The sequence below is a fragment of the Chiloscyllium punctatum genome, chromosome 31 (genome assembly GCF_047496795.1).
Source record: "Chiloscyllium punctatum isolate Juve2018m chromosome 31, sChiPun1.3, whole genome shotgun sequence".
Classification (NCBI taxonomy): Eukaryota; Metazoa; Chordata; class Chondrichthyes; order Orectolobiformes; family Hemiscylliidae; genus Chiloscyllium; species Chiloscyllium punctatum.
In genome coordinates, this window is record NC_092769.1 from 68,553,459 (window position 1) to 68,565,568 (window position 12,110).

Here is a 12,110-nt window from a genome sequence, read left to right on the forward strand (position 1 = left end):
CTGAGGGAGTGCCGCACTGTCGGAGGGTCAGTACTGAGGGAGTGCTGCACTGTCGGAGGGTCAATACTGAGGGAGTGCCACACTGTCGGAGGGTCAATACTGAGGGAGTGCCACACTGTCGGGGGGTCAGTACTGAGGGAGTGCCGCACTGTCGGAGGGTCAGTACTGAGGGAGTGCCGCACTGTCGGAGGGTCAATACTGAGGGAGTGCCACACTGTCGGAGGGTCAGTACTGAGGGAGGGCCGCACTGTCAGAGGGTCAGTACTGAGGGAGCGCCGCACTGTCGGAGGGTCAGTACTGAGGGAGTGCCGCACTGTCGGAGGGTCAGTACTGAGGGAGTGCCGCACTGTCGGAGGGTCAGTACTGAGGGAGTGCAGCACTGTCGGAGGGTCAGTACTGAGGGAGTGCAGCACTGTCGGAGGGTCAGTACTGAGGGAGTGCCGCACTGTCAGAGGGTCAGTACTGAGGGAGTGCCGCACTGTCGGAGGGTCAGTACTGAGGGAGCGCCGCACTGTCAGAGGGTCAGTACAGAGGAAGCGCCGCACTGTCAGAGGGTCAGTACATGGAGCCAATATTTATGTGTCAACAAACATCAGTGAACTTTACAGTCTCTCTGTGCTGGTTGGGTTGCTTGCTGTGGAGTCTTGCGGTATGCGAGTCAGGTGTCAATTTACATCCAGCGCAGGAGGGGGCAGCACCTGGTCAAAGACTCCGATGTGTATCGGGGTGATGAGGCAGTTGCCCACCAAGGCCATGCCAATATTGGGACATTGGAGGGCACCGTCCATCAGTGCTGAGCGTCTGATGGGGTTCGATGGGAAGGGGAGTTCCCTGTCCTTTCCACGCGAGGATTGACCCAATTCCCCTCACATGGTATGGTCGGACAAGATGGCGGCAGCTCGATCCTCGTCTCTCTGGGCAATGTCTTCGCTTCGCCGGTGCTGGCCACACTTCCGTCCTCCCGTTCCCTCGAGATTTTCCGGACCCTACCCGGAATGTCCTTGCATGGGGTGCTTCCCACCCCCCAGACCCTAAACCGAAGGGGAACATCGTTCTCCCTCCTCCATTGTTCGATGATGCCAAACCTCCCTGTTCTTCCGTGGGATGCGGACAGTGCCCAGCGTTTGCTGTCCATTCCTCAGAGGGAATAGCTCACCTTTCAGAGGACAGTTGGGACCCCTGGGCCTGGAGTCACGTGTGGGCCCACACAGGGATATTCTGCCCAAGGGTGGGTTTTTGCATCATCCGATGATGGTTTCTCATTCCCCGTTGGCCCTTATCTTTGAAGTCTGAGGGGAAGGACAATGCCAACGAAGGGAGACGTGGATAGGTTCCCTGTGAGGCAAGGGTATCCGCCACCTCTGCCTGCCTCTCGGACAGGACCGCCCTGGTCGACACCCAGTGAAAGAATTCTTAAAGACGGACGACATACAAACAAAATTGAAACCATCTCCTGCACTCAGCCCTCAGGCCTGTTGCTTTTGACCCTTGGGAAGCTGTTGTCCCTTTGATTAGCCCAGAACAAACTCCTCACGATTTGGAATGTCTCAATGGGCCCTTCTGTTGGGCCACAGACAAACACCCGCGCACAAATACACACACACACACGCGTGCGCTCACACACACAGACACACACACACACATGCAAACACACATACAGACAGACACGCGCACACTCACTCAGACACGCACACACTCAGACACACACAGACATGCACACACACAGACATGCACGCACTCAGACACACACAGATACATGCGCACACTCACACAGACACACACACAGACACGCACACACACAGACATATACGCACTCAGACACACACAGATATACACGCACACACGCACACAGACAGGCACATTCACACACAGACACGCACACTCACAGACACGCACACTCACAGACACACACACACACACAGACACACACACACAGACATGCACACACACAGAGACATGCACGCACTCAGACACACACACAGACACGCACACATACGCACACAGACATGCACACGCACACATGCACACAGACACATGCACATACACACACATGTCATTTAATATCTCGCTCCCTCGGGGATTTCCCACTCTACCCAGTGAGCGGTGAAATCCCGGAGCCGCACAACCCCACTTTCCTGGTTGCCCAGGCTGTTACAGGCAGACTCTGGCCCTTAGGCCCAAGGCTTCACCTACCTCCACCATCTTGAGGATATGCTTGTTGATGAGGTCAGGGTCTGTTTTGGGTTTGACAGCTGATGCCCATTCCTCGATAACCAGAGATTTGGGTGGCGTTGGGCTTGAGGGCTGCAAAGAGAGAGAAAAACGTCATCAAGCCCTTGAGATGTCGAGCAGCTGACACCCCTCAGACACCCGTAATGGGACTCCGAGTACCTTGTAGTCTGTGTTGTGGTCAGGCCTCAGTTACGCCACGGTGAGACCACACTTGGGAATACTGTGTCTTATTCTGGTCTTCCTACCTCAGTTGCCAAAGAGAGAGTGAAGTGGGTCTCTAGTATGACACTGGGGATGGTAGGGTTGTCATGTGAGGAGATTCATAGATCCATCGAGATGTACAACCTGTAAACAGACCCTTGGGCCCAACCTGTCCATGCTGACCAGATATCCCAACCTAATCTAGTTCCATTTGCCAGCACTTGGCCCATATCCCTCCAAATCCTTCCTATTCATGTCCCCATCTATATGCCTTTTAAATGTTGTCATTGTACCAGCCTCCACCACTTCCTCTGGCAGCTCATTCCACACACACACCACCCTCAGGGTGAAAACATTGACACTCAGGTCCCTTTTATATCTTTCCCCTCTCACCTTAAACCCATGCCCCTCTCGTTCTGGACTCCCCCACCCCCAGGGAAAAGACCTTGTCTATTTAGAGTCAAGATTAGAGTGGTGCTGGAAAAGCTTTCGTGGATCTATGAGCCCTTCCTGATGAAGGGCTCCTGCCCCCGAAACGTCAATTTTCCGGCTCCTCGGACACTGCTGTGTTTTTTTTCCAAGCACCACTTTTTCCAGCTTGACTCACTACCTGGTCCCAGCATCTGTCCCACTCAAGATCGGAGACGGTGACAGAGAGTGGGGGAACTCGGCCCCGGACAATCACAAAGGCCGACCTCCCAATCTACAGAATCCATCTACCAGGGTCAAGGGAAGGCCGCCCAGCGTTCCCAAAGACCCATCCCCACCCTGGGAATGTTTTTCACCAACCTCTACCATCGGGGAGAAGGTACAGAAGCCTGAACACACACACCAGCCGCTTTCCAAACAGTTTCTACCCGAATGTTGTTAGAATACCGAATGGCCTCACAAACATTCGCCTGTCCCTGTGTTTTTGCTGTTGCTGCTGTTTCCCCATTGTTTACTCTCGATGCTCCTTAACTCCGTGATCTGCCGGGATTGCTCGCTAGACAAAGCCTCAGGAGACAGGACAATCAATTCAATTCAATTTAGATTTACAAGATGTCAGGGCACACCAAAGTTAGAGAGGCATTGAGATAGAGAACTGACCACGATCATACTTAACAGGGGAGCAGGTTCGAAGGGCCGAATGGCCTAATCCTAATGCCAATTTTTCTCTCTCTCGATTCCTTCCCACTCCGAAACTCCTAATTGATTTCCCAGAATTCCCGAGGCTCTCAGGGAAGTTCGGATTTGACTGGACGCAAGGGAACATCAGCCCTCTTCTTCAGAGGAAGGGAAGGAGGCAGGAAGCAAGGAACTGTGGGATACTGAGCTTCACTACTGTCATCGGGAAGCCGTTAGAAGCTGTTTTTAAAGACGTTACAACAGGGAACTTGGGTAACCTCAAGGTAATCGGGCTGAGTCTGAGTACAGGAGTTGGGAGGTCATATTGTGGCTGTACAGGACGTTGGTGAGGTCACTTTTGGAAGACTGCGTTCAATTCTGGCCACCCTGCTATAGGAAGGATGTTGTGAAGCTTGAGGGGGTGCAGAAAACGATGTTGCCAGGGTTGGAGGGTTTGAGCTAGAGGGAGAGGCTGAACAGGCTGAAGCTGTTTTCCCTGGAGCGTCGGAGGCTGAGGGGTGACCTTATAGAGGTTTATAAAATCATGAGGGGCATGGATAGGGTGAATAGGCAAAGTCTTTTCCCTGGGGTGGGGGAGTCCAGAACTAGAGGGGCATAGGTTTAGGGTGAGAGGGGGAAGATATAAAAGAGAACTAAGGGGCAACTTTTTCACACAGAGGGTGGTACGTGTATGGAATGAGCTGCCAGAGGATGTGGTGGAGGCTGGTACAATGACAACATTTAAAAGGCATTTATTGAAGATATCTGTTTGGTATGGTTTGGACAGAAGGGTCTGTTTCCGTGCTGGACATCTCTATGACTCTAAGAGTCAACACGGTCTTGTGAAAGGGAAGCCATGAGTAAACAGGGCACTGCAGTTTCCTGAGATAACTCGCGCTGTGGATAAAGGGGAACCTGTAGATGTCTGGTATTTAGATTTCCCGAAGGCATTTGCGAAGGTGGCTCATCAAAGAGTACACAGAAAATAAAAGATCAAACTACAGGGGAGAGTTCATTGTCATAGACCGAAGATTGGATGGCAGAGACCTGGCATAAATGGGGTGAGGGGCATGATTAGATTAGATTAGATTACTTACAGTGTGGAAACAGGCCCTTCGGCCCAACAAGTCCACACCGACCCGCTGAAGCGTAACCCACCCATACCCCTACACCGTGTGGGTGGCACGGTGGCACAGTGGTTAGCACTGCTGCCTCACAGCGCCAGAGATCCGGGTTCAATTCCCGCCTCAGGCGACTAACTGTGTGGAGTTTGCACGTTCTCCCCATGTCTGCGTGGGTTTTCTCCGGGTGCTCCGGTTTCCTCCCACAGTCCAAAGATGTGCAGGTCAGGTGAATTGGCCATGCTAAATTGCCTGTAGTGTTAGGTAAGGGGTAAATGTAGGGGTATGGGTGGGTTGCGCTTCGACGGGGCGGTGTGGACTTGTTGGGCCAAAGGGCCTGTTTCCACACTGTAAGTAATCTAATCTAATCTAATCTAATCTAATCTACATTTACCCCTTACCTAACACTATGGGCAATTTAGCATGGCCAATTCACCTGGCCTGCACATCTTTGGACTGTGGGAGGAAACCGGAGCACCCGGAGGAAACCCACGCAGACACGGGGAGAACGTGCAAACTCCACACAGAGAGTCGCCTGAGGCGGGAATTGAACCCGGGTCTCAGGCTAGATGTAGTGAGTCATAGAGTTGTGCAGCATGAAAACAGATCCTTCGGCCCAACCAGTCCGTAACCGCCAAACTGAACTAGTCCCATGTCATAGAGTCATACACTCACGGAAACAGACCCTTCGGCCCAACCAGTCCGTGCTGACCCATAATCCCAAACTAAACCTGCCTGCTCCTGGCCCATATCCCTCCAAACCCTTTCCTATTCATGTCCTTATCCAAATGTCTTATAAATGTTGTAACTGTCCCCACAATCCACCACTTCCTCTGGAAGGTCATTCCACACTGGATCCACTCTCTGGGTAAAACAAAATAAACCCTCATGTCTTCTTAAAATCGCTCTCCTCTCATCTTAGCGCCCTAGTCTTGAACTCCACCCACCCTAGGGGAAAGACACATGTCGTTCACCCTATCCATGCCCCCTCATGATTTTATAAACCTCTATAAGGTCACCCCTCAGCCTCTGACGCTCCAGGGAAAAAGGTCCCAGCCTATCCAGCCTCTCTTTATAACTCAAACCCTCCATTCCCGGTAACATCCTGGTAAATCTCTTCTGACCCCTCTCCAGTTTAAGAATCTCCTTCCTGTAACAGGGCGGCCAGAACTGGACACAGTACTCCAGACGAGGCCTCACCAATGTCCTGTACAACCCCAACATGACGTCCCAACCCCTATACTCAAAGGACTGAGCAATGAAGGCAGGTATGCTAAATACCTTCTTAACCGTCCTGTCGACCTGTGAGGCAAACTTCAAAGAATTATGTAACTGAGCCCCGAGGTCCCTCTGTTTGACAGCACTACCCAGAGCCCTAGCATTACTTTATAAGTCCTGCCCTTTGTGTGTTTTACCAAAATGCAATTCCTCGCATTTATCCAAATGAAACTCCATCTGCTGCTTCTCAGCCCGTTGACCCAATAGATGCTGTGGGTTGGTTGGCGATTGGGGATGTGGGGAATAGGCTGATGGGGCAAGTTGAAACCCGAGTGTGAGGATAGTAAAGCAGAGGCATGACTGGGCTGGGAACTGACGGGGTTTAGGAGGCATGGAGGAACAGGAGAGTGGGGAGTGATCAGTGAAGGGGCTTTGGTCATGGTGAGGGAACTGGGAAGGGGCGATACTAAGAGAGAGAGAGAAAGGGAGAGGGGCATCCCAAGGGATAAATTGGTTTTAGACAATATCACACATGCACACACTCACACTCTCTCTCTCACACACATGTGCAGGTTAGGGTGGATTGGCCGTGCTAAATTGTCCCATAGTGTCCAGGGATGTGCGGGTTAGGGTGGATTGGCCGTGCTAAATTGTCCCATAGTGCCCAGGGATGTGTAGGTTAGGGTGGATTGGCCGTGCTAAATTGTCCCATAGTGTCCAGGGATGTGCGGGTTAGGGTGGATTGGCCGTGCTAAATTGTCCCATAGTGTCCAGGGATGTGCGGGTGAGGGTGGATTGGCCGTGCTAAATTGTCCCATAGTGTCCAGGGATGTGCGGGTTAGGGTGGATTGGCCGTGCTAAATTGTCCCATAGTGTCCAGGGATGTGCAGGTTAAGGTGGATTGGCCGTGCTAAATTGTCCCATAGTGTCCAGGGATGTGCAGGTTAGGGTGGATTGGCTGTGCTAAATTGTCCCATAGTGCCCAGGGATGTACAGGTTAGGGTGGATTGGCCGTGCTAAATTGTCCCATAGTGTCCAGGGATGTGCAGGTTAGGGTGGATTGGCCGTGCTAAATTGTCCCATAGTACCCAGGGATGTGCAGATTAGGGTGGATTGGCCGTGCTAAATTGTCCCATAGTGTCCAGGGATGTGCAGATTAGGGTGGATTGGCCGTGCTAAATTGTCCCATAGTGTCCAGGGATGTGCAGATTAGGGTGGATTGGCCGAGCTAAATTGTCCCATAGTGCCCAGGGATGTGCAGGTTAGGGTGGATTGGCTGTGGGAAATGCAGGGAAAGGATAGGGATGTGTCTGGTGCGATGCACTTCAGAGGGTGGGTGTTGAAATGATGGGCTGAATGGCCTGTTTCCATACTCAGGGAATCTATGATGATGGAAACGGACTCGAACTGTTTTTAAGGATGGGATCGATAGATTTTGATCAGTGACAGAGGAGAAGGTTATCAGGTATCAGTGGGATTGTGAGAAATCAGATCAATTTGGTTCTTATTGAACACTGCAGCTGGCTCGAGGGGCCAAATGGCCTTCCCTACTCCTATTACCCCTACACAACACAACACTCCCTCAGAGCTACACCTCCGACAGTGCGGCACTCCCTCAGTACTGACCCTCCGAGAGTGCAGCACTCCCTCAGCACTGACCCTCTGACAGTACGGCACTCCCTCAGTACTCACCCTCCGAGAGTGCAGCACTCCCTCAGCACTGACCCTCCGACAGTACGGCACTCCCTCAGTACTCACCCTCCGAGAGTGCAGCACTCCCTCAGCACTGACCCTCCGACAGTGCGGCACTCCCTCAGTACTGACCCTCCGACAGTACGGCACTCCCTCAGTACTGACCCTCTGACAGTGGGGCACTCCCTCAGTACTGACCCTCCGACAGTGCAGCACTCCCTCAGTACTGACCCTCGGACAGTGCGGCACTCCCTCAGTACTGACCCTCCGACAGTGCGGCACTCCCTCAGCACTGACCCTCCGACAGTGTGGCACTCCCTCAGTACTGACCCTCTGACAGTGCGGCACTCCCTCAGCACTGACCCTCCGACAGTGCGGCACTCCCTCAGCACTGACCCTCTGACAGTGCGGCACTCCCTCAGTACTGACCCTCTGACAGTGCGGCACTCCCTCAGTACTGACCCTCCGACAGTGCTGCACTCCCTCAGTACTGACCCTCCGACAGTGCGGCACTCCCTCAGTACTGACCCTCTGACAGTGCGGCACTCCCTCAGTACTGACCCTCCGACAGTGCTGCACTCCCTCAGTACTGACCCTCCGACAGTGTGGCACTCCCTCAGTACTGACCCTCTGACAGTGCGGCACTCCCTCAGTACTGACCCTCTGACAGTGCGGCGCTCCCTCAGCACTGACCCTCCGACACTGCGGCGCTCCCTCAGTACTGATCCTCTGACAGTGCAGCACTCCCTCAGTACTGACCCTCCGACAGTGCGGCACTCCCTCAGTACTGACCCTCTGACCGTGCGGCACTCCCTCAGTACTGACCCTCCGACAGTGCGGCACTCCCTCAGTACTGACCCTCCGACAGTGCCCACTCCCTCAGTACTGACCCTCCGACAGTGCGGCACTCCCTCAGTACTGACCCTCTGACAGTGCGGTGCTCCCTGATTACCACACTCGGAGTATGTTCCTTCATTTATGAGCTGGGTTGCTTGGAAGGGGTTTGAGTGGAGCTGGAGCTGGGGTTTGGGAATGCGAACACAGTGAACAGATCTCCGTACTCACCGCTGACTTGGATGTGCGAGGTTCCCGTGACAAGGACAGTTTGTAAATCTCATCGTCAGTGTGGAACTGGTCCAGGGAGACCTGTCATGGAGATTGAATGGTTAGTGGAGAGTTGGGGGAGCTCTGCTCTCTTTGGAGAAGCTGTGAAGGTGAAATGTGGATCTCATCAAGGAGATGTCTGCATCGCTATCATCACATTGGGCTCTGTTTACAGTGTAAGCTGAATCAATCAATTCCCTCTCTCTGTCAGTTTTCAACAAGATGATTTATTAACCAGCTTCTTCAAAGCAATATAATATAAAACTGTTTTTATGACAGTGAATCGTTAGTTAACAGGCAGATTGAGCAATATAAACATACTCTCATACACACATGCACACACTCACACCCTCTCTCTCACACACATACACACAGACTCTCACACACACATGCACACACTCACACCCTCTCTCTCACACACATACACAGACTCTCATACACACATGCACACACTCACACCCTCTCTCTCACACACACATACACACAGACTCTCACACACACACGCAGATACACACTCTCTCTCACACACACATACTTACACACACTCCTGTCACACACACACATTCATTCACACACACGCACATGGTCTCATAGACACACACATACACACAGTTACACATACACACATACTCACGCATGCACACAAACAGACACACTCATTCTCTTACACACACACACAAGTCTGTCGCACACATACACTCATGCACTCACACAGGCTCACATACACACACACATGGTCGCACACACACACTCATGCACACACACACGGGCTCACACACATGCAGACACTCTCACACAGACATACATACACACTCTGTTGCACACATACACTCATGCACACACATAGCGTCACATACACTCTCTCACACACATTCTAAACCTGCTCTCACACTCTCTCTTACACACATTCGGTCACACACATACATACACACACACAGACTCACAGCACAAACATACATTCAGTCACATGCTCGTACATACACTCACACACACACTCACTTACAAACGCACACACCCCTTCTCTCATATACACACAAACACTCTCATCCATACATTTACACATGCACGCACTCCCTCACACATTACTACTCACTCACTCACACACCCTCACATACATATGCTCCAGCTAAAGACAGCAATAAAATAAAGATGGCTTTTCTGGAAATAACCATGTAACCAATAGCATTAATGGGTTACCAATGAGAACAGACATGTGAAGCAGGCGATTGCCCACAAGCTATTGATGTGACGTCCTGGGGTGTGTGGGCAAGTCACAAATGGCACATGGTTACAGACACAGCTCACTCACGAAACCTTGAGCTGAGCACTCTTACAATGAGGCCTTCAACCTGATTTAACGGCCAGAGTTTTCTGCTCAGAAGTGAGAGTGATCAGCTGGGGCAACTTGTTCTCAGCAGGCTTTCCTCCACCTGAACCTATCCCCAAACCAACACTCCTCCGATTAAACAAGCAACTCTCTGAGCCAGGCAGACTATGTGTGCAAGAGAGAGTGTGAGAGCAGGTTGAGAAAAAGAGCAAGAATTAACACCTTGCGATATTTGCTCAATTTTGTCAAGTTTGCACCAATGAAGGCCTGTGTCAGTACAATTCAGGATTCATTGGAGAACGAGCATTCATGACAACACAGTTGAGTTGCTGTGAGAGCGAACAGGTCTAAGGCTGAAGGCTGAGATAACAGGGATTGGAAAGGGCTTGAGAAATAGAGATGTGTGCTGGGTATTGACAGGATTCTTTCTGAAGAGCTCGGATTGGGATTATCTTGCACACAGACCATGAATAAAAACTAACATTTGTTTAATCCGTGCAGACCCGGGGAGGGGGCTCACTTCTCTTAATGAGCTGAGATGTTCAGTCTCAGTTTTTGATCGGGTTTAGGGCAGCGCGGTGGCTCAGTGGGTTAGCACTGCTGCCTCACGGTGCCAGGGTCCCAGGTTCGATCCCACCCTCGGGCGACTGTCTGTGTGGAGTTTGCACATTCTCCCCCTGTGTCTGCGTGGGTTTCCTCCGAGTGCTCCGATTTCCTCCCACAGTCCAAAAGCTGTGCAGGTTAGGGTGGATTGGCCGTGCTAAATTGTCCCATAGTGCCCAGGGATGTGCAGGTTAGGGTGGATTGGCCGTGCTAAATTGTCCCATTGTGCCCAGGGATGTGCAGGTTAGGGTGGATTGGCCGTGCTAAATTGTCCCATAGTGCCCAGGGATGTGCAGGTTAGGGTGGATTGGCCGTGCTAAATTGTCCCATAGTGCCCAGGGATGTGCAGGTTAGGGTGGATTGGCTGTGCTAAATTACCCCATAGTGCCCAGGGATGTGCAGGTTAGGGTGGATTGGCTGTGCTAAATTGTCCCATAGTGCCCAGGGATGTGCAGGTTAGGGTGGATTGGCCGTGCTAAATTGTCCCATAGTGTCCAGGGATGTGCAGGTTAGGGTGGATTGGCCGTGCTAAATTGTCCCATAGTGCCCAGGGATGTGCAGATTAGGGTGGATTGGCCGTGCTAAATTGTCCCATAGTGCCCAGGGATGTGCAGGTTAGGGTGGATTGGCCGTGCTAAATTGTCCCATAGTGTCCAGGGATGTGCAGGTTAGGGTGGATTGACCGTGCTAAATTGTCCCATAGTGCCCAGGGATGTGCAGGTTAGGGTGGATTGGCTGTGCTAAATTGTCCCATAGTGCCCTGGGATGTACAGGTTAGGGTGGATTGGCCGTGCTAAATTGCCCCATAGTGCCCAGGGATGTGCAGGTTAGGGTGGATTGGCCGTGCTAAATTGCCCCATAGTGTCCAGGGATGTGCAGGTTAGGGTGGATTGGCCATGCTAAATTGTCCCATAGTGCCCAGGGATGTGCAGGTTAGGGTGGGATTGGCCGTGCTAAATTGTCCCCATAGTGCCCAGGGATGTGCAGGTTAGGGTGGATTGGCTGTGGTTACAGGGATAGGGTAGGGCAGTGTGTCTGGGTGGGCTGTTTTTCAGCGGGTCGGTGTGAACTCGATGGGCTGAATGGCCTACTCCCACAGTTTTGGGGTTTGATGCATAAGGAGAAATTGTCCTGGATTGTGGGAGGACCTGCGACCTCTGGGTGCACAGATTAACCAGATTCAACGAAGGAACCAGGGGAAGAGAAACTTGGAAGGTGTGGTCACTGAACTCCGAGATTATGTTTCGGGGAATAATTTAGCTTCGGAAAAATATAACTCAAGTGCATCGTATTCATCAGGGAACCAAGAGCAGCGACATCAAAACAGACCATCGATGTTCCTGCAATGGTCAAGTGGGATATGAGGCTACAGCAACAGCAGTAGGGCATTCGGCCCATTGACTCTCCCCCAGCATTTGATGGGATCGTGGCTGATCTCGAATATAGAAAAATACAGCGCAGTACAGGCCCTTCAGCCCTTGATGTTGCGCCGACCGAAGCCTACC

General features: G+C 52.0%; 1 protein-coding gene across 1 annotated transcript in view; it reads right to left on the minus strand.

Annotated features, from left to right (window-relative positions):
• Window positions 1–12,110, minus strand: part of LOC140457031 (RAS guanyl-releasing protein 2) — an 89,101-nt gene that overhangs the window by 22,991 nt on the left and 54,000 nt on the right. Inside the window, exons 10-11 of the mRNA XM_072550947.1 lie at window positions 8,637–8,717; window positions 2,194–2,304 (exon numbers count right to left, since the gene is read on the minus strand). Coding sequence (XP_072407048.1) covers window positions 2,194–2,304; window positions 8,637–8,717 — 192 coding nt within the window. The remainder of the gene's footprint in view (window positions 1–2,193; window positions 2,305–8,636; window positions 8,718–12,110) is intronic.